We start from the raw sequence: 23,099 nt of genomic DNA on the forward strand, positions 1-23,099 counted from the left end.
GGACACAAACTCAAGGGATTTGCTCGGGGATATGCAGGGGGATATGGGGGAGTAGAGAACATTGGGGGATTTGGGCGGGGCCTGAAGTGAGGAGGGGTCAGCTCTGAGGTGGCCAGACTGTTCTATCTCCAAGGGCGTGGGCCGTCTCTTGTCTTCCCAATGTGGACTTTCCGAGTCGGAGAGCTCCATCCTGGTGTCCATTCTTACATTCCCTGCAGAGTCCGTCTGTATGGAGATCTCAGAGTGAGCCTGAATGGATATATCGGAAGTCTGTCCGCCTCTGTCCCCCCTTGACGTGCGGGGCCTGCTACGTCTGGCCCGAGCAGGCTCCCACTCCTCCTGGTCCTCATCGTCCGTCTGTACGCAGCTGTCTACGCTCTTCTTGGCCGTGCTTCTCTTCTTCCTCCCCGCCGTGTAGGCTTTATCGACAACACTGTCCTCGTCGTCCGTCTGACACCCACTATCCATGATTTTCCGGGCCAGCTCGGTGCCGTCCGGCCCCAGGACGACTGCCTCCTGCTGGCCATGCCCCAGCAACACCTCCCCCGGGTACATCTTCCGGAACTTCTGCTCCTCCAGCTGTGCTCTGAGCTGCTCCTGGAGCCTCTGGATCTGCTCTAGCTGCTGCTGCTGCTGGGCATAGGTTTCCTTTTGCATCATGAGGTGGGCCTGGCGCTCATCCTCCTGCTGGCACAGGATGGCCTGCTTCATGGACTGCAGCTCCTCCAGCTCTTTCTGCACCAGCATCTGTTCCTGCTCACGGAAGCGCTGGATCTCCTGACGCTCCCACTCCAGTTCTTCAGCCAACCGCTGCTGTTTGAACTTCTCCATCTCCAGAATCTCACGCTGCATCTGGTACTGGCCCTCTCCTGGCACACAGGGCGAGGACAGGGCCTCCAGCGAGGCGGCGATAGCCTCCAGGGACGCATCCGTGTACGAGTCCAACCTTTCCAGGGCCAGGGTGACTGTTTTGGTGCTGAGGGCCACGGAGGTGGATATGCCATCTTTAGCAAGCTCCAGGTTGAGGGGGACATCCCCTTGATCTTCTGCAGAGGTGGTGGAGATGAAGCTGTGGGACCGAGTCATGGGCTGGTTCTGGAGAGTGGACAGGGATGGCATGGTGTCGCTGGTGTGCATGCCCGCCGACAGGGAGTTGTAAGTGGTGCCGAATATGGACCCAGGTTGTGTGGTGATGGCGTAGGTGGATGGGATTGGTACTGAGACTGAAGAGTACACCACCCCATTGGATGATCTCAGGACACTGCTCGTTCCAAAGTGTGTCCCAACAGCTCCTTTGACTCTAGCTTGGGAATATGGGGGGATTATCATTCCTGAATATAATCCTGAGCCTTTGGTGGAGAAGTCCAAAGCTACACCTGTTGGGGAAAATAAATCTATTGAGTCCACAACAACAGGTAGCCTTAGTGGTGAAACATCAGACAGAAAGCCATGCTCCATCGAAAGCAATGCTCCATCGAAAGCCATGCTCCATCCAAATAAATAAAAAGCAACAACAAAAATGGAAAAACCTCCAGTCTTGCTAGATCATGGATGATGTGGAGCCAAATCAAACAGCATGCAAGCACATGCTTCGGTGTACCAAAAAAAAAGATCATAAAGGTAGAACGAAAAAATAAGGTCAAACAAAATGTCCATGCAAACAAGAAGTGAACGAAACAACAAAATGCACTAAAATGCCACAGGATCAGCCATGAATAAGCAGAGGCATCTCAAAGTGACATTTCAGCGAGAGGTCGGCGATGTCACTGCACAAACCTGCATCAGATGTCTTGGAGGATGTCAGGTCTACTGCACCCTCTGTGGTGCCATGGAAATTGTAACTGTTCTTGCTCTTATAGAGGAAAAGCCCGGCCTCAGCCAGATTGGTGTCGGACATGGAGGGTTTGATGCCACTGAAGCCCCTCATGTTGTAGGGTGAGCGGTCGTATTGGTAGTGGTCGTCTCGGTAACCGAAGCGGTCTTCGGGCAATGGAGTAGTGGGCTGCTGGGTGGTGCAGCTACCTGTAAATGGCAGCTTGTAGACAACATCACAGCAGACAGCTCTTCTCCCAGCCGTCAGGTCCACGGGTTTCCCATCCTCCTCTGTGATCACAGCCGTGACCACTTCCGCGGAGGAAGCGTCGACCGAAACCACGGTGTTGAAGGGTTTGGCTGTGCTAAGGTCCACCGCACCTGCTACTGTCGGCATCCCGACGCTCAGACCATTAGCCACACACCCTGGGGCAGGGGTAGGGGCGATAGTGACAGGTGGCTGGAATGACCCTAAGCCTGTGCCAGGTCCTAGAGAAAGGTTAATCGGGATCTCAGCATTGTTGCTGGTTGTGGGCTGTGCATCTATGGGCCGATAGATAATCTGACAAACAGGCTCGAAGGCTTTGTTTGTGGTTGTAAGCTGAAGGGGCACAGAAGGGACCTGGGATATGTTGGTATTTTCGTAACTTTGTATGGTGGCAGCACATGTAACTATGGTGATGCTGTCTGTCACTATGGAAACACTGGTCGACTCAGTGCTGAGATTTACCACTGGGGACTGCACTGCGCTTGTCTGACGACCGCTGATGTCTGTGGCCAAGGACTGGCGTCTAACATCTGAAGAAGACAGATCCACCACTTTCATGGCCGATTCTGAATTCACCTTCATGGTACGAAGGTCTACTACCTCCCCTGGCTGGTAGCCCTGGGGACTCTGTGTCTGTTGTGGTTTAGGTTTCTCCAGTGAGATTGGAACACCGTTCGCTCTTGGGGCCGGAGGTGGAGGCGGTGACCTTTCGTGTCGGACAGACACCATGGTTCTTTGAACTTCTGTCGTCACAAACTGAGTGACCTGCCCTAACCTGACCTCTGGGGGTGGAGCGGATGCTGAAATAGCCTCAATGACATGACAGGAACTTGACACAACTTTCTCTGGCCCACATATCTCTTGACTTTCCATGGACTCAGTGATGCGAGTGAATGCCAGGGGCATCCTATTTGTGTGTGGTGGAGGTGGCTGTGGTTGTTTCTGGGGTTGAGGTTGTGGTTGATACTGTGTTTGAGTTTGAGGTGGAGGTTGGGCATGTCTTGAAGGAGATGCTGGACCAGGACTGGATGGGGCCTGGGTGGTGATCCCTTCCACTGGAGAGTTGGGCTGGGATGGCAGAGTTATAACCACATAAGTTTCGTGTCGATTGCCGTATCGCGGAGAAGTGGGGGATGGGTGACCCGAGGAGTGACCCGAGGAATGACCTGAGAAGTGACCTGACCTGCTTTCAGCTGAGGGGCTCAGATTCAGGGCTATATCAGCATGGCCTGTGTGGAGGGCAGTGGGTCTTGGATATTGGACGTGGGCAGGAGAGCCAGGCTGAGAGACAGGTTTTGGAGCAAGGGGTGGTTTGACGTTTTCCCCTGGCCTGTGGCTGTACCCCATTCCAGCAGGGATGGCTGGCTTTGGAGGAACCGGTGGGGGGATATGAGGCTGTCTTACCGACGACCCTTGGGCTGTTGTCATGGCAACATGTTCTGACCTGATTATAGCCTGAGATGGAAGCGGAACAGGGGGTTTCCTGGGGTAAACCGATGGCTTTGGCATGGTGGGAGGGGGCAGTGGAGGGGGTTCAGGAATGTCTGCTTTTTCCTGAGACAGAGCCCTGTGCAGGATGGCTGGTTTGGGGAGCACTGGTGGGGTGGTCGACACTACACTGGGGACAGTGGGGGTGTACTGAGGGACGGTGGGTAAGGGAGACACACTGGCAACAGCAGGGGCTGAGGACTTCATACTAGACAAGTCCATGACATCCTGTTGGGTTATGTCCAGAGGCTGGTCAGCCTGGGAAGTTTCAAATTGGGTCTGTGGTTGGTCTGAAGTTGTTGATGGGGGGACCTTGCAAGCAACTGATTTGGACTCAGTTTCTGCAGCAGCTGTTAAGGGTGCCTGATCAGCTTTAGGAATGTCTGATGAAGTCTTTGGCTTATCTTGACTTTTGTTCTCAGTGGCCTCTTCATCAGCGTCCTCCTCCCCTGAGGAGCACTGTGTAACCCTCAGGTCTGGTATGGGACGCAGAGCCCTTCTGGATTCAGTACCTTCAAACTTACCACCAGGGGCCGCCCCAGATATATCAGGACCCTGCTGTGTCGGGCTAGTCCCAGGAGTCAGAACTTTCTTCATGAGTTCCTCATACGTAGCCTCAGCATCGAGCAGTGGTTTCCCATCCTTGCCTATAGTAACTGTAACACTCGTGGATCTGGTTGGCTCAGTGGGTTGCAATACAATCTCTGGTATGGGTCTATCTGACACGGACTGTGCTTTTTTCAGGTCCTGCTCCAGCTGCATGAATTCTTTCTTCTTCTCCATCATGTCTTCGTAAACCTCATCTGGAGATCTCAGTATTTTGGGCTGAGCTGGCACTGAGATTTTCTCAGGCTCCTGCTGCTGGACTTTCTTTCCATTTCCATCAACAAGAGACTCATAGGCATAATCTTCTATCAGCATCCCACCATAGAGGGACTCTTTCCCCGGAGGGGTGTCCACCTTTTCCTTTGTGGGTGTTTTAGCCTTTAGCATGATATCTTCGTAGGCTTCGTCTGCAGTTTTCAGGGCTCGTTTTTCAGGGCTTTTATTAGCACCTTGATCAGCTGTTGGAGAGTAGAGAGAAACAGATGTAGGAAGTTGGTATACTTTCTGTACTGCTGCAATCTTTGCAGCATTGATCTCAACTCCCTCTGGTTCTGACTCGATGCTGGGAGAGAAATCGGATAAGGATGATCGCCTGAACTCCTCCATCTCTGCCTCTTGCCTCAGCTCTTCTGTTGGGGAGGCATCTTCAATGGGAGAGAGGTTGCTGGGCGGTGTTTTGGGACGCTCCCGCCTCCTCTGAGCTCGGATCTCCTCTTTGTCCTTCTTCGACTTCTTCCCAGAGCCTTTCTGCTTCTCCTGTTCTCTTAACAGCTCCTCCTCCTCTCGTAACTCCTCTTCCTCAGAAGAGTCTTCGATGGTGGGTAGACCTTGGCCTTGTTGTCTATGCTTCGCTTTCCTGTGCTGTTTCCCCTCGCCACTGTGCATGCGGCTGGGACTACTGCTGTCACTGTCCTCATCCAAAGAGGATAGGGATGTAGGCGATGTCCCAGGGGTGAAGCTGGATGCATGCAGGCTGGAGGACCCATCGCCCCTGGAGCGATCATCAGGGGAGTTGCTGAGGCTTTCCATCTCAAGCTCTCCATCATCTGATATGCGCACAGGGGTGGTAGTCGTGTTGAGCTCGATTGTTCTGAATTGGCGTACTGCCACAACTCTATCGGCCGAAGGCTGTTCCCCTTCCTGAGAGTCTGAGACTTTGGGTTTTGATCCCTCTTTCCATGCCTTGTCAGGTTTATCCAGTCCGATTTGCCGCTCATCTTCGTCCTCAGGGGTGATGGTGTTCTTCTTGAGGAGCCGCCTGCCTTTTGCCATTGCGCTTCTCTCCTTCCCCTCCCCTTTCTCCTGCTCCATTCGTTTCCTCTCATGATCTCGGATCTTTCGCCGGATGAGGTTTTCTTCGTCTGACGGCGAAGCATCCTCGTTCTCACTCATCTCCATGATCTGTTTACGAATTAAGTCTTCGTCATCCCCTGACACGGGACTATCTTTCCCTAAGCTCTCACTGCTGTCCTCCAACGAGTCACCCCTGACGTCTGTCGGCACCAGCAGCTTTTTCTTTGCTGAGGCGTCCTTCTTCTCTGAGAGTTCTGGGTCATCCTCTGTGCTGGGAGATTCAGGTGAGAGGGGTAGCACCTCAAGTTTGCGTCTGGTCTTGAGTGAGTCGGTCAGTTTGTCTGAATTATCCTTTGGTTGTGTAGCCTGGGCCTCTAGTATGGGAAGGACAGTGCTCTCCAGCTTGGCAAGGTCTGAGGGGCTGGTGGGACTGCTATCCTTGGCGATGGTGTTTTTTTCTCCAGGGTCTTTCAGCGTTGCCTGTAAATTAAATAATAAAACACAATTAATGTATAATAAATATGTAGATGACAATCATCCATAATTGATCATAAACATAACATATTATTTGGAACATTTAAAATGGATATATGAAGATGTTTTTTTTGTCTGTAGATTATTTTGCATAACTAAAAGGTCTGTAGAAACATTTGTGAAAAGATCCTTCTGACTTGAATCATCTAATTCTCAGCCACTACTGTTGCTACATACTACAGTCACCTCTCCAACTGCATCCAGTTCAGCCTCTATTATCTTCTCTTCATTCAGGGGTTTGTCTTCGTCCTGTTCACCAACTACAGGGACTAGGGTGTCAGGTTCTACTACAGGGGCTGGGGCAATAGACTCATTTTCAGATACAGTTTCAGATATTTTAGTCTGCTCTGGTATTGTTTTGTCTTCTACGCTGCCCTGTCTGTCACTCACAGCTTTCACCTCTGATACTGAAAAATGTTCTTGTTTTTCACTAACTACAGGTGGTGACACAACCACTTTCTCTTTCTCTGGCTGAATGCTCTCAGACACAGAGTCTGTCTTTGGAGTTTGCTTGGATTCATCTTTGGATAATTCTTTCTCTTGCACTGCTACCTCATCACACACAGTAGGAGTTGGCTCCCCACTCTCAGCTATAGACACCTCTTGTTTATTTTCAGCTATGCTTGCAGCTTCTTTTCCTTCCTGTGTGGGTTTCTCCTCAGAAATGTTCTCAGGGGCTTGTGGCTCACTAGCAGCAGATGATAGTGACGCTGCCTCTATAGCTCGTTCTAAGTGCTCTGCTTTGACCTTTTCTTCCCCTTTAGCTTCAGAAGCTGGAGGAGTAGACTCATCCTGGGATGTTTCAGCCTTATTATCTGCTGTTGGCTCTGGTTCAACCTTTGTATCCACAGATGTCAGATTTTCGTCTTTCTGACCTACACGTTCTGCTCCAGCCTCCGTTTCAGTTTCATTTGTGTTTTTTTCTACTACTGGTGCTGGAGCTTCTACAGCCTCTTGAGGTGGGATCTGATCAACTTTAGCTGATTGTGGTTCAGGTTCTGGGAGCTGTTCAGGGACTTTTTTCTCAAAAGGGGATGGTGAAACTGACTCCTCGGCTTTGACTTCTGGGCTTGGTTCAACCACTGTTTCTGACTCTGTCCTTTCGTAATCTCTCTCAGGGCTAACGTTTTCTGGTTCAGCAGCAGGAGGTGCAGGAGAAGCCTCTGGTACTTTCTTTACTACTGCCTCACTTTCTATAGGCTTCTCCTCAACTTGGGCTGGCGGTATTGGCTCTGCCTCCATCTCTACAGGCTTCTTCTCAACGTGGGCTGGCGGTATTGGCTCTGCCTCCTTCTCTACAGGCTTTGCCTCAACTTGGGCTGGCGGAATTGGCTCTGCCTCCTTCTCTACAGGCTTCTCCTCAACTTGGGCTGCCTGAATTGGCTCTGCCTCCTTCTCTACAGGCTTCTCCTCAACTTGGGCTGGCTGAATTGGCTCTGCCTCCTTCTCTACAGGCTTCTCCTCAACTTGGGCTGGCTGAATTGGCTCTGCCTCATCCTCTACAGGCTTCTCCTCAACTTGGGCTGGCGGAATTGGCTCTGCCTCCTTCTCTACAGGCTTCTCCTCAACTTGGGCTGGCTGAATTGGCTCTGCCACCTTCTCTACAGGCTTCTCCTCAACTTGGGCTGGCGGCATTGTCTCTGCCTCCTTCTCTACAGGCTTCTCCTCTACTTGGGCTGGCGGTATTGTCTCTGCCTCCTTCCCTACAGGCTTCTCCTCTACTTGGGCTGGCTGAATTGGCTCTGCCTCCTTCTCTACAGGCTTCTCTTCTACTTGGGCTGGCGGTATTGGCTCTGCCTCCTTCTCTACAGGCTTCTCCTCAACTTGGGCTGGCTGAATTGACTCTTCCTCCTTCTCTACAGGCTTCTCCTCAACTTGGGCTGGCGGTATTAACTCTTCCTCCTTCTCTACAGGCTTCTCCTCAACTTGGGCTGGCTGAATTGACTCTTCCTCCTTCTCTACAGGCTTCTCCTCAACTTGGGCTGGCGGTATTGGCTCTGCCTCCTTCTCTACAGGTTTATCCTCAACTTGGGCTGGCGGTATTGGCTCTGCCTCCTCTACAGGCTTCTCCTCAACTTGGGCTGGCTGAATTGACTCTTCCTCCTCTACAGGCTTCTCCTCAACTTGGGCTGGCTGAATTGACTCTTCCTCCTTCTCTACAGGCTTCTTCTCAACTTTGTCAGTAACTAGAGGAGGAGATGGGGCTACAGACTCAACTGCCTCAGTTTGTGGAACGGTCTCTACCTCTTTAGGCTGTTCATTCTCAGCAACCGCAGGGGGAGTTTCTTCTACCGCAGGGGGTACCTCCTCTTTTTGTGAAGGCACAGGCTCTATCTCTGCTGGTTTGGGAGATAAACAATCCTCTATTGGCTCATTAGGGGCTTTGGGAGCCACCTCTGGCATCTTTGTCTCCACAGACGTCTTCACATCTGAACTCTCTGCTACTGGACCTGTATGTACTGAAGACACCTCAGTTGGAGGCTGTTCAACAATAGTTGCTTGAGGCTCTGGCTCTTTAGGTTTCTCCTCCTGCTCGGTGACTGCAGGAGGTGTAGGAGCTTTCTCCTCAGCTTTAGGTGGCTGCCTAGGTTTTTCCTCAATCACCTCTGCTTTCTTTTTTTCCTCAGTGACTACAGGAGCTGGCGGTACAGGCTCTGGTGATTGGTCAGGTTGGACAGAAGTTTCCTGTGTGACCGTTTCAGGTGTTGGAATCACCTCTGGCTCTACCGGCTTAGCTTCCTCTTCAAGAACCTTCTCTAGGATGGGCTCCTCTTTCTCACTACCTGCAGAGGGAGCCGGTGAGATCTCCTCTGGTGTAGACTCACTCTGCACTTTATCTGGGCTTGGAGTTGGCTCGGGTGCTGCCTCAACAGGCTTTTCTGACTTATTCTCTACAGGGGGAGCAATGACAGGCTCATCTACAACTGCAGGCTGGAAATCTGATTCTGCCTGAGTAGTGTCGGGTGGTGACTGTTCTTCTGTAACTTTCTCTGGCATACTCTCTGGATGATCCACTGCCGGGGCCTCAACAGCACTCTCCACTACACTCTCTGGCACAGGCTCATCCAACATAGTCTCAGATATAGCTTCCATCGCTTCAGCCTGCTCTGTGTCTTTCTCCACCACTGAGGCTTCGACAGCACTCTCCACTACACTCTCTGTCACAGGCTCATCCAACACAGTCTCAGATATAGCTTCCATCGCTTCAGCCTGCTCTGGGTCTTTCTCCACTGCCGGAGCCTCAACAGTACTCTCCACTACACTCTCTGGCACAGGCTCATCTCGTATACTCTCAGATATAGCTTCTATTGTTTCAGCCTGCTCTGGTTCTTTCTCCTCTGGAACACTATCAGAAGGAGGGGTGGCATGCTCAGGTGGGATGGGTGTGGTGTCTGTGTTTGCAGACGCAGCGTCTGGTGTTTGGAGCGGGGTGCGTTCTGTTACTACCTTGGACATGGGAAGCGGCTGGGTGTCTTCCTTTGCTGCTGCTGCCTCTACCTGAGTGACTGAGGGGCTTCCCGTTAATGGAGAGGCAGCAGCAGCTGGGGAGTCAGGGACTTTGTCAGGGGAGGCAGGAGGGGTAGGGGTAGGTGTGGGTAGTTGCTTCTTCACAGGAGATGGTGGAGGGGGCATATCGCCCAGCTGGCCAGAGAGAGCTCTTTGGGTCTGGCAGTTGAGACATAACCATTCTTTCTGTAAGACAGAAAAACAAAGAAAATGTTAGTTAGTGTGGACCTTGTAAAAATGCTCACTCACTCTAATACATAGTTGTTGTAGTGGATGATTAAAATGTTGACTTTAATCAGTAATTATGTTTTATGATCATTATAAGAAAACTGGACCCACGGTTTCGTAACACTTGGGCTATGCGCAGACACAGGGCCATTGTAGCCTATTCTATTTCAGGCAAGTTTTTTACTTTTATGTAACTTAATAGATAGTCGTTTCATAATGCATGGTAATGGCACAGAGGTTTACCAAGGCATGTCAGAATGACTGGGGCAGCGGGTGCAGACATTCCACAGCAGAGCCAGGGTGAAGGCTGTGTGTGTTTGTGTGTGTCTAGCTGACCCATCTACACAAAACTATTTTATACAGTGCATCCATCAGGATGAACACATATTAGGCCCTATGACTTAATGACACAAGACCATAACCCCAGACCACTGCGCGCAGACCATAACCCCAGACCATTATTTTCTACATTTTACTTTCCTTTAACTAGGCAACTCAGTTAAGAACAAATTCTTATTTACAATGATGGCCTACCGGGGAACAGTGGGTTTAACTGCCTTGTTCAAGGGCAGAACGACAGATTTTTACCTTGTCTGCTCGGGATTCGATCAAGCAACCTTTTGGTTACTTGCCCAACACTTTAATCACTAGGCTACCTACCGCCCCATAGTACAAACAAACATTTGGAACTAATAGTAGAATACACAATATGCCGTTTCGAAATGTGGTTGTGCATCAGCAGTTTTTCTGTTGTGTCCGTCACTGATAGTTAATCAATTAGCCCACATAATCAAAACATTTTAAGATTGCTAAGTTATTTTAGCGGCCAGCTATCTAAACTTGTTATTGTGGTCGAATGATCGGTTGGGGGGCCCCCATTGATTTTGTTTGTCAGTCTCACTCAGATATCATATTACAGTGCCTTGCGAAAGTATTCGGCCCCCTTGAACTTTGCGACCTTTTGCCACATTTCAGGCTTCAAACATAAAGATATAAAACTGTATTTTTTTGTGAAGAATCAACAACAAGTGGGACACAATCATGAAGTGGAACGACATTTATTGGATATTTCAAACTTTTTTAACAAATCAAAAACTGAAAAATTGGGCGTGCTAAATTATTCAGCCCCTTTACTCTCAGTGCAGCAAACTCGCTCCAGAAGTTCAGTGAGGATCTCTGAATGATCCAATGTTGACCTAAATGACTAATGATGATAAATACAATCCACCTGTGTGTAATCAAGTCTCCGTATAAATGCACCTGCACTGTGATAGTCTCAGAGGTCCGTTAAAAGCGCAGAGAGCATCATGAAGAACAAGGAACACACCAGGCAGGTCCGAGATACTGTTGTGAAGAAGTTTAAAGCCGGATTTGGAAACAAAAAGATTTCCCAAGCTTTCAACATCCCAAGGAGCACTGTGCAAGCGATAATATTGAAATGTGATGAGTATCAGACCACTGCAAATCTACCAAGACCTGGCCGTCCCTCTAAACTTTCAGCTCATACAAGGAGAAGACTGATCAGAGATGCAGCCAAGAGGCCCATGATCACTCTCAGAGATCTACAGCTGAGGTGGGAGACTCTGTCCATAGGACAACAATCAGTCGTATATTCCACAAATCTGGCCTTTATGGAAGAGTGGCAAGAAGAAAGCCATTTCTTAAAGATATCCATAAAAAGTGTTGTTTAAAGTTTGCATAAAAAGTGTTGTTTAAAGTTTGCCACAAGCCACCTGGGAGACACACCAAACATGTGGAAGAAGGTGCTCTGGTCAGATGAAACCAAAATTGAACTTTTTGGCAACAATGCAAAACGTTATGTTTGGCGTAAAAGCAACACAGCTGAACACACCATCCCCACTGTCAAACATGGTGGTGGCAGCATCATGGTTTGGGCCTGCTTTTCTTCAGCAGGGACAGGGAAGATGGTTACAATTGATGGGAAGATGGATGGAGCCAAATACAGGACCATTCTGGAAGAAAACCTGATGGAGTCTGCAAAAGACCTCAGACTGGGACGGAGATTTGTCTTCCAACAAGACAATGATCCAAAACATAAAGCAAAATCTACAATGGAATGGTTCAAAAATAAACATATCCAGGTGTTAGAATGGCCAAGTCAAAGTCCAGACCTGAATCCAATCGAGAATCTGTGGAAAGAACTGAAAACTGCTGTTCACAAATGCTCTCCATCCAACCTCACTGAGCTCGAGCTGTTTTGCAAGGAGGAATGGGAAAAAATGTCAGTCTCTCGATGTGCAAAACTGATAGAGACATACCCCAAGCGACTTACAGCTGTAATCACAGAAAAAGGTGGCGTTACAAAGTATTAACTTAAGGGGGCTGAATAATTTTGCACGCCTAATTTTTCAGTTTTTGATTTGTTAAAAAAGTTTAAAATATCCAATAAATGTCGTTCCACTTCATGATTGTGTCCCACTTGTTGTTGATTCTTCACAAAAAAATACAGTTTTATATCTTTATGTTTGAAGCCTGAAATGTGGCAAAAGGTCGCAAAGTTCAAAGGGGCCGAATACTTTCGCAAGGCACTGTAAAAACAGCAAATGTTCCTTTCTGCCCCATGGCAAAATGTGTATAATTGCAGGAAATTAGTTATAAAATTGCTAAATGTTCTCCCCGCCACATGGCAAAATGTGTAGAATTGCAGCAAACTTGCTTTAAAACTGCAACATTTTCTCTACACCCCATGGCAAAATGTGTAGAATTGCACAACATTTACTCTAAAATGTAAAAAATGTCTCTCTGCTGGGTTCTGATTTTTTTGTAGCCCCCAGCCCATCAAAGTTGCCCATCCCTGATCTATGTTTTACATTCCAACCGCAAGCGAGGCTATAGCTCACACCACAGGTCAGAGGAACACTAATGCTTCGGACAAGGACCTTACAGTGGGATGAACTGAAACGTCTTATTTCAGACCAATTCAATCTTTCAGTAAACACAGCTCAAAGGCAGGCAATTAAAATTGTGCATTCAGTAAACGGTTTATCCTGTGTTGTGCGATGACTTCGGCATTGTTTTTTCTTCCCATCCTCCGCTTGGGACCGAACCGGCCCTCTATCTCTGAAAATAACCATAGTGCATCAGCAAGAAAGACAACAAACCGCCACGAACACAGCTGTTCAAATCCTTCGTCTCGGAGGGCCTTTAATTCTGTCCTGTCATGGTTATCTGACTCAAGTCGACAATCACAGCACTAAAGAAGAAGTCATTACAGAAGAGCTCCACTGAGAACTGTGGTTTAAGTGTTGTACCCGTTAAGACGGTTTAATATTCGATATCTCGACAAGGAAGGAGAGAAAGAAACGATGGTAAACATTTGATTCCTAGGGACTTTGGGTCTTACACTGTAGCACACCAGAGCTAATGTAAGTCGGACTAATGATGGAGAGATGTTGTACTGTATGTGTAGATGTACTGTAAGAGTATTGGTAAAATAACACATCCACACATGATACATCATCCACCCACCATACATACATATTCTCTCTTTCTCTCTTGGGGTCTAGTCAGTATGGGTCTGGCCACGCCTCCAGTCTCCGTTTCAAGTAAACACCCTTTTTCCTGCACACCCGTTTTGTAAGCCTCCACAGGCCAGTAACGTGGGTGTGTGCCCTCCTGTGCCTGGCTTAAATGCAGGGCTTATGCTAAATCCATACCAGATGGTGTGAGGCCTGCTAAGCAGTGGTGGAAAAAGTACCCAATTGTCATACTTGAGTAAAAGTAAAGATACCTTAATGGTTACCTCATAACGTTCTCCATGTTAAATGGTTGGTATGAAGTTTAGAATGGCATTTTGTTATCATACGATTGAAATGGAGAGTGTGTGTAAAAAGGAGCAAGGGAGAAGAGGAGAGGAGAGGAGAGGAGAGGAGAGGAGAGGAGAGGAGAGGAGAGGAGAGAGAGAGAGAGAGAGAGAGAGAGAGAGAAGGAAATAGAGTGAGAGTAAGAGAGGTAAGAAACAGAGAGCCGTAGGATTTCACCTTTATTATATATGATTTCATGAATAATATCATAATCAAGCCCCATGTAGAGGTCCCTCTCCCTACAGTCCAGGATGCCGTGCCACCACCACAGGGCATTGGCTTTTGCAGCTCGACTGGTCCATCCATTTACACCCCAGAGAGCAGCTTGAGAGGCAGAGAGATGGTTCCAGATTGCCACTGATAGGGAATAATGAGAGCCCGGACAGAGCCAGCCAGCCAGTCAGCCACAAGATCTGTCGCTTCGGCTTCAAACCACTTTTATCCTTGTCATCACCGACGCTATCAGAGATCTGCAGCCTACGGTCCCTGGACATCACCCTTCCACCAGATCACCACTATAAAAAGCATCCTGTCTCTCCATCTCTATATTTGTCAAATACACACGTGCCCACACACGTGCACACACTCCCTGTCTCTCGCGCTCTCTCTCACACACACACGCACGCACGCACGCACGAACACACACATACACACACACACACACACACACACACACACACACACACACACACAAACACACACACACACCCTGTCTCTCTCTCTCTCACACGCACGCACACACACATGCACACGCACACAGACTCGCACACAAACACAGTGATTCAGACACAGTGATCCACACACAAACACAGACTTCCACACACAGACAGTTAGCCACACACAAACATCTATACGCACATTGGTGTCACACTACAACCTTGTCGTATTGCAATTATTTAACCCCTTTAAGCCATTACATTGACCCCCTGATTGAAGCTAGGATGCTAATGGATGTTTGTGTTTTCCTAACTAGCCAATTACAAAGCATTCCTGGTAACAGAGCTCAGCAGCTTAAATTCCTTGAAGTGTCATTAAGTGCCCAGTCTTGTCCAGTCTTGTCCAGCGCCTCATTAAGATAAGAGAAATGATGAGTCATTTCACAGAGTGTGTGTGCCATCAGTTGGTCATCATAGTAGTAATGGGGGATGTATAATCATCAGCATCCTCACATTTGTATGGCTGTGTGGCTGTATGGCTGTGTGGCTGTATGGCTGCATGTATGGCTGTGGAGAAGGGAGAGGATATTTGAGGTGACTTCCCCTGGTGCAGATAGGAAATAAGCTGGTCAGTATTAGTGTTTCTTCTATTATTTTAATAGGGAGGCTTCTGATATAAAATCATTTCCCCCAGAAATATGGATATACATGTAATGATTTAACCTGCTTTTAAATGGGCCAAATCTGGTCTCTGGTGATGGGAGTATCACACTTTAACCAACTAGGCCATCAAAATCATTTGGTTCAACTGTGCACCATGTTGTCATAGAAACATCACTTTGCCATTTCTCTGGTTAGGTTGTTTTCATAGAAGGTTGAATCCTTAGCAACCTCCCCAGTGTTGAGAATATGTTGCTTGGTGTACTGTACAGTAGACCGGCATCGCTACAGTACTGTAGCAGGTGTCAAAGCTGTGTGGGCTAGAAAGTCTTGTTAGTGTGAAGGTCAAGTAAGGAGTTGAGGTGTTCATTATAATTTTCTCTTATCTGCTATTGACAGCATGCAACAATGTCATGTCATCCAACACACAATGTCCAATGAAATATTCACAACATGGACTGAACTATCCAGCATTACATTCCAAACCTTTCTACTAACCAGACAAACACTTCCCCAATACAATTACACAACAAGTACTCTCTGACACCAACAAATGTCTACCTCAGTATTGTCTTTTCCTCGTGTTTGAAGGCAGTAAAGAGGTGCTGTGGTGTCCCGGGTGGTTTGGGTTTGTTTCCCAGGAGGTTGGGGTGTCTGTTAAGGGATACTGACAGGGGAGGTGAGAGACAGCACTATATTAACTCTGAGCTAGGTGAGAGAGAACTTAGTAAAGGAGGAGAAAGGAAGACCCAGCAAAACTAGGTAGGTGGGTGTGTCCGTCTGTCTGAAGTGTTCTTCCGTTTTGCCATCTGTCTACTGAACTTTGAACCCAGTGTTATTTTGTGTGTATCAGCTTTTTGCTTCATCTTATCTTACGCAGTACATTAGGTTGGTTCACCAGCTGCAGTTAAAATGGGCTTATCAGCTGGTGTGTGTGTGTGTGTTTGTGTGCTATCGGGTTTCCCCTAGCGGGTATGTCTATACAGATGGACAGGTGTGAGATGCCAGCTTGCCTGTGCTACTGGAGGCAATGAGAGAGGGATGGAGATGGGGGATCTCCTCTCCCCCTTTCAGTTTTAAAGGAGGGATAATTAAGACCCACAACACCCTGCGGTAATGAGCGGCATTAGGAGTTCGGCTGCTGTTTTTGCTTCTCTGTTTGGGGTGAGAGAGAAAGAGACTGTATCACATTGTGACTGACAGACCTGGGATCAAACACCAAAATCATTGCAAATATACTCAACACAAATATAAATGCAACATGTAATGTGTTTGTTCCATGTTTCATGAGCTTATTTCTCTCCCATTTTGGGCACACATCCCTGTTAGTGAGCATTTCTCATTTGCCAAGGAGTGGCATATCAAGAAGCTGATTAAACAGCATGATCATTACACAGGTGCACTTTGTGCGTGGGTCAATAAAAGGCCACTCTAAAAATCTGCAGTTTTGTCACACAACATAATGCCACAGATGTCTCAATTGCATGAGGCAGCATGCAATTGGCATGCTGACTGCAGGTTTGTCCACTAGAGCTGTTGCCAGAGAATTTAATGTTAATTTCTCTACCATAAGCTGTCTCCAATGTCGTTTTAGAGAATTTAGCCGTACGTCAACTGGCGTCACAACCGCAGACCACATTTAACCACGCCAGCCCAGGTCCTCCACATCCGGCTTCTTCACCTGTGGGATCATCTGAGACCAGCCACTCGGACAACTGATGAAACTGTGGGTTTGTACAACTAAAGAATTTCTGCACAAACAGTCAGAAACCGTCTCAGGGAAGTTCCTCTGCGTCCTCTTCGTCATAACCATGGTCTTGACCTGACTGCAGTTCGGCGTCATAACCGACTTAAGTGGGGAAATGCTCACCTTTAAATGGCCACTGCCATGCTGCAGAAGTGTGCTCTTCACAGATGAATCCCGGTTTTAACTATATTGGGCAGATGGCAGACAGCGTGTATGGCATCGTGTGGGTGAGCAGTTTGCTGATGTCAACGTTGTGAACAGAGTGCCCCATAGTGGTGGTGGGGTTATGGTATAAGCAGGAAAAAGCTATGGACAACGACCAATTGCATTTTATCGATGGCAATTTGAATGCACAGATATACCGTGATGAGATCCTGAGGCCCATCCGTCGTGCCATTCATCCGCCGCCATCACCTCACGTTTCAGCATGATAATGCACAGTCCCATGTTGCAAAGATCTGTACACAATTCCTGGAAGGTGAAAATGTCCCAGTTTTTCCATGGCCTTCAAACTCACCATACATGTCTCCCATTGAGCATGTTTAGGATGCTCTGGATCGACGTGTCCGACAGTGTGTTCCAGTTCACACCAATATCCAGCAACTTCACACAGCAATTTGAAGAGGAGTGGGAAAACATTCCATAGGCCACAATCAACAACCTGATCAACTTTATGCGAAAGAGATTTGTCTTTCTGCATAAGGCAAATTGTGGTCAGACCAGACACCCCTACTTTCTTTTAAGGTATCTGTGACCAACAGATGCATATCTGTATTCCCAGTCATGTGAAATCTATAGATTAGGGCATAATGCATTTATTTCAATTGACTGATTTCCTTATATGAACTGTAACTCAGTTAGATCTTTGAAATTGTTGCATGTTGTGTTCATATTTGTGTTCAACGTAGTTTAGCTGGGCTTGATTGATTTTGCCTGTTGGTCTTGAACCAATAGAAAAGTCACAGGAGTCAATGCTGACAAAACTAGCCTCCTCTCCACTAGCGCTAATGCTAACAATACTAGTCTCCTCTCCCCTAGCCCTCATGCTAACAAAAGTGGTTTTGTACTCAATAGCTTGTTAGCATTATATTAAAGCAGCATGTAGCTGGCACACGTACATCCTCTGTGACATGACATCCAACCCCTCCTACTGCTTTCCTCAGTCATCCTGTTCCTCCTCTCCCAACCACCTCCTCTCCTTTGTTCACACTCATCCTTCTCTACCTCCGCTAATCACGTCTCTCTTCTCTTAAACTTCTCCCTCAGTTTCCATCACACTCATCCTTCGCTACCTCCGCTAATCATGTCTCTCTTCTCTTAAACATCTCCCTCAGTTTCCATCACACTCATCCTTCTCTACCTCCGCTAATCATGTCTCTCTTCTCTTAAACATCTCCCTCAGTTTCCATCACACTCACCCTTCTCTACCTCCGCTAATCATGTCTCTCTTCTCTTAAACATCTCCCTCAGTTTCCATCACACTCACCCTTCTCTACCTCCGCTAATCATGTCTCTCTTCTCTTAAACATCTCCCTCAGTTTCCATCACACTCACCCTTCTCTACCTCCGCTAATCATGTCTCTCTTCTCTTAAACATCTCCCTCAGTTTCCATCACACTCATCCTTCTCTACCTCCGCTAATCACGTCTCTCTTCTCTTAAACATCTCCCTCAGTTTCCATCACACTCATCCTTCTCTACCTCCGCTAATCACGTCTCTCTTCTCTTAAACATCTCCCTCAGTTTCCATCACACTCATCCTTCTCTACCTCCGCTAATCACGTCTCTCTTCTCTTAAACATCTCCCTCAGTTTCCATCACACTCATCCTTCTCTACCTCCGCTAATCATGTCTTTCTTCTCTTAAACATCTCCCTCAGTTTCCATCACACTCATCCTTCTCTACCTCCGCTAATCATGTCTTTCTTCTCTTAAACATCTCCCTCAGTTTCCATCACACTCATCCTTCTCTACCTCCGCTAATCATGTCTTTCTTCTCTTAAACATCTCCCTCAGTTTCCATCACACTCATCCTTCTCTACCTCCGCTAATCACGTCTCTCTTCTCTTAAACATCTCCCTCAGTTTCCATCACACTCATTTTCTTCTTTCCCCTCCCCCTGCCTCCTCTACCCTTTCTCCAATTCCCTTGAAACTAAAGGCTACAACTAACGCTACAATTGAAGATATTGATCAGCTTGTCAAGTTTCTAAACGCCTGTGAAAGACTAGACCAGTCAGAAGATGTAGAATCGCTGATACCCAAATGCGTCACAGGTCCAGGTTAAGCCTACTCCTAGACTCAAAAGCATTTTCAAAAGTGACTCTCCATTGGAGGTGATTTTGAGTCCAGGAGTAGGTTTAACCTGAGCATGGGAAATAAAAGTCTGCGTCTTTCACAAGTGTGTGTGTGTGTGTGTGCCTTAGTGCTGCACGGTATACCGATAGTAGAACATGACAAACGATTCTGTAATAGAACTTTTGTTACTTTTGGTTCTTCTGTCAAGTCTGTCTATCAGCCCAGCTGATGCCTCCTTATAGTTCTAGAGCACCGTGCCTGTCAAGTCTGTCTATCAACTGATGTCTCCTTATAGTTCTAGAGCACCATGCCTGTCAAGTCTGTCTATCAACTGATGTCTCCTTATAGTTCTAGAGCACCGTGCCTGTCAAGTCTGTCTATCAGCTGATGTCTCCTTATAGCTCTAGAGCACCATGCCTGTCAAGTCTGTCTATCAACTGATGTCTCCTTATAGTTCTAGAGCACCATGTCTGTCAAGTCTGTCTATCAGCTGATGTCTCCTTATAGTTCTAGAACACCATGTCTGTCAAGTCTGTCTATCAACTGATGTCTCCTTATAGTTCTAGAACACCGTACCTGTCAAGTCTGTCTATCAACTGATGTCTCCTTATAGTTTTAGAACACCGTGCCTGTCAAGTCTGTCTATCAGCTGATGTCTCCTTATAGTTCTAGAACACCATGTCTGTCAAGTCTGTCTATCAACTGATGTCTCCTTATAGTTCTAGAACACCGTACCTGTCAAGTCTGTCTATCAACTGATGTCTCCTTATAGTTCTAGAACACCGTACCTGTCAAGTCTGTCTATCAGCTGATGTCTCCTTATAGTTCTAGAGCACCGTACCTGTCAAGTCTGTCTATCAGCTGATGTCTCCTTATAGTTCTAGAACACCATGTCTGTCAAGTCTGTCTATCAGCTGATGTCTCCTTATAGTTCTAGAACACCATGTCTGTCAAGTCTGTCTATCAACTGATGTCTCCTTATAGTTCTAGGACACCGTACCTGTCAAGTCTGTCTATCAACTGATGTCTCCTTATAGTTTTAGAACACCGTGCCTGTCAAGTCTGTCTATCAGCTGATGTCTCCTTATAGTTCTAGAACACCATGTCTGTCAAGTCTGTCTATCAACTGATGTCTCCTTATAGTTCTAGAACACCGTACCTGTCAAGTCTGTCTATCAACTGATGTCTCCTTATAGTTCTAGAACACCGTACCTGTCAAGTCTGTCTATCAGCCCAGCTGATGTCTTCTTATAGCTCTAGAGCACGGTGCCTGTCAAGTCTGTCTATCAACTGATGTCTCCTTATAGCTCTAGAGCACGGTGCCCGCTCCACTTCCTCATTGCTAGCTCTAGAGCACGGTGCCCGCTCCACTTCCTCATTGCTAGCTCTAGAGCACGGTGCCCGCTCCACTTCCTCATTGCTAGCTCTAGAGCACGGTGCACGCTCCACTTCCTCATTGCTAGCTCTAGAGCACGGTGCACGCTCCACTTCCTCATTGCTAGCTCTAGAGCACGGTGCCCGCTCCACTTCCTCATTGCTAGCTCTAGAGCACGGTGCACGCTCCACTTCCTCATTGCTAGCTCTAGCCTGTTCTAAGTAACCACTGAACTAACTGGGCTGCATATGCTTATGCTGTATAAAAGTTAACACACTTTAATGATGCAACACAGTAGAAATGTTGAAACTTCTAATTACTGTTCCCAAAACAATGTCTAGTACAGGCTAGAACACTACAGTGCAAGAAGATACCGTAAGCTTCCAGCGTTGTAGGCTAACTTTCCTTGCTAACTTACAGCTGAAGCCAACACCAATCACAGCCCTAGTATTTAAAAATATTGCTGATTACAAAGCTAATTGTCACAAAAACCTTAATTCATTCACTCGTTTACCCCGGCTAACATCTGCCCCAGTCAAGATCATCTTTGCTTCAGCCAAGAAAACTGACTGTGTGTGAATGACATCATGGGTCTTAAAGAGACAGCGCGCACTTTTATAAAATAAGATATTGCTTCTTCTATGCAAAGGTTGTTGATCAGTACAATAAAATAAGTCACAATTGGAAGATAAACATATTGTTTTTCATTTATAGCCTCATGAAATCAACCAAAACAAGCTCAATAACTCACCTGTATTGTGAACAGGCCTAGGCTACATCATCTACACCCAGATGATCAATAGAGATTTACCATTCAAATAAATTATTACCATTATGCTGTTATGTAGATTGTTTTTTTAAAAATGTGGTGAGTCATTAATGCATACATTTGAAAATCAAACATTTCAAATGATATTGAACACACAAGATCTGTCTGGATCAAGGGCCATTCATTTAGCTAATACGTTTTTTTTTTTTTTTTGCATTGGTATCGTTTTGGTATCACTTTGGTATGAAGTATCGTGATGGTATTGAGTATTGTGATACTAAACCTGGCATTGAAGTAAAAATTCTACGTGCATATGTGCCTACGTGCGTGTGTATGACATATATCTGGCAGTGTGTCTGTGTATCTATGCATCTGACATAAGCCAAAGCTGACCTGACGCAAAAACAACAGCTTGCGCTATCGGAACCAGGGTCTCAGTGTGTGTCTCTGTGCATCTCCCCCTCTCAATAGGACTTAACACTGGCACCTCATCGATTTCCTGGCGCCGGTATCTTTTTGGCCGCAGTCGCTCACTTGGCTTGGCTAAAATATGGCTCCTAAACCTCCAATCCCTCGTAAATGTGCTGTAGATAATGAAGAATCATGACCCAGTAATAGGTCTGTATAACAGGGGGAGCTGTACCGACTAGGGCCCTGAAGGTTTGCTAACCCCATATGTCACACAGAGTAAAACACCAAGCAGATAGTACAAACACTTTACTACCTGTGATGTTCAGGCAGCTTCCATTTGAAGTTGGACATTTTACACTACATAGTATTGGTCTGTGGGAAAGGCAATATTAAACACATAAATGTAGACAAACACAACTACATTCACCAGGCCTCCCATAGTCACACATACTTTATTGGGTGTATATGCTAAACTTTTCTCTCTTCCTAAGACTCACACACCTCCATGGTCAAGAGAGAGAGAGAGAGAGAGAGAGAGATGATTTCCCATGGCGCCCTGTAGTTGCTTGTATCCTCAGTAGCTCTTTTGTAGCTCAGGCTATTTTTGCCCATTTCTGTCCTCGGGGCAAGTGATGGGAGTGAGAGTGACGGTAGTGTATACAGAGACAGACAGAGACACACACACAGAGGGACGCTCAAAGACACACACACACACAGAGGGACGCACAAAGACACACACAGAGGGACGCACAAAGACACACACACACACAGAGGGACGCACAAAGACACACACACACAGAGGGACGCACAAAGACACACACACACAGAGGGACGCTCAAAGACACACACACAGAGGGACGCTTAAAGACACACACACACACACACACACACACACACACACACACACACACAGAGGGACGCACAAAGACACACACACACAGAGAGGAACGCACAAAGACACACACACACAGAGAGACGCACAAAGACACACACACAGAGGGACGCTCAAAGACACACACACACACACAGAGGGACGCTCAAAGACACACACACACACAGAGTGACTCACAAAGACACACACACACACAGAGGGACGCACAAAGACACACACACACACAGAGGGACGCACAAAGACACACACACACACACACAGAGACGCACAAAGACACACACACACACACACACACAGAGGGACGCTCAAAGACACACACACACACAGAGGGACGCTCAAAGACACACACACACAGAGGGGCGCTTAAAGACACACACACAGAGGGACGCACAAAGACACACACACACACAGAGGGACGCACAAAGACACACACACACAGAGGGACGCTCAAAGACACACACACACACACAGAGGGACGCACAAAGGCACACACAGAGGGACGCACAAAGACACACACACACACAGAGGGACGCACAAAGACACACACACACAGAGGGACGCACAAAGACACACACACACAGAGGGACGCTCAAAGACACACACACAGGGGGACGCTTAAAGACACACACACACACACACACACACACACACACACACACACACACACACACACACACACACACACAGAGGGACGCACAAAGACACACACACACACAGAGGAACGCACAAAGACA

The 23,099-nt window shown here is 47.3% G+C and overlaps 1 protein-coding gene across 1 annotated transcript in view; it reads right to left on the reverse strand.

The window, feature by feature from the left end:
• Positions 1–6: 6 nt before the first annotated feature.
• LOC139396670 (protein piccolo-like) overlaps positions 7–23,099 on the reverse strand; it is a gene marked incomplete at its 3' end in the record, with an annotated part of 36,796 nt that continues 13,703 nt past the window's right edge. Inside the window, exons 4-6 of the mRNA XM_071143610.1 lie at positions 6,188–9,694; positions 1,777–5,947; positions 7–1,376 (exon numbers count right to left, since the gene is read on the reverse strand). Coding sequence (XP_070999711.1) covers positions 7–1,376; positions 1,777–5,947; positions 6,188–9,694 — 9,048 coding nt within the window. The remainder of the gene's footprint in view (positions 1,377–1,776; positions 5,948–6,187; positions 9,695–23,099) is intronic.

The sequence above is a fragment of the Oncorhynchus clarkii genome, unplaced genomic scaffold (genome assembly GCF_045791955.1).
Source record: "Oncorhynchus clarkii lewisi isolate Uvic-CL-2024 unplaced genomic scaffold, UVic_Ocla_1.0 unplaced_contig_2413_pilon_pilon, whole genome shotgun sequence".
In the NCBI taxonomy this organism is placed as follows: Eukaryota; Metazoa; Chordata; class Actinopteri; order Salmoniformes; family Salmonidae; genus Oncorhynchus; species Oncorhynchus clarkii.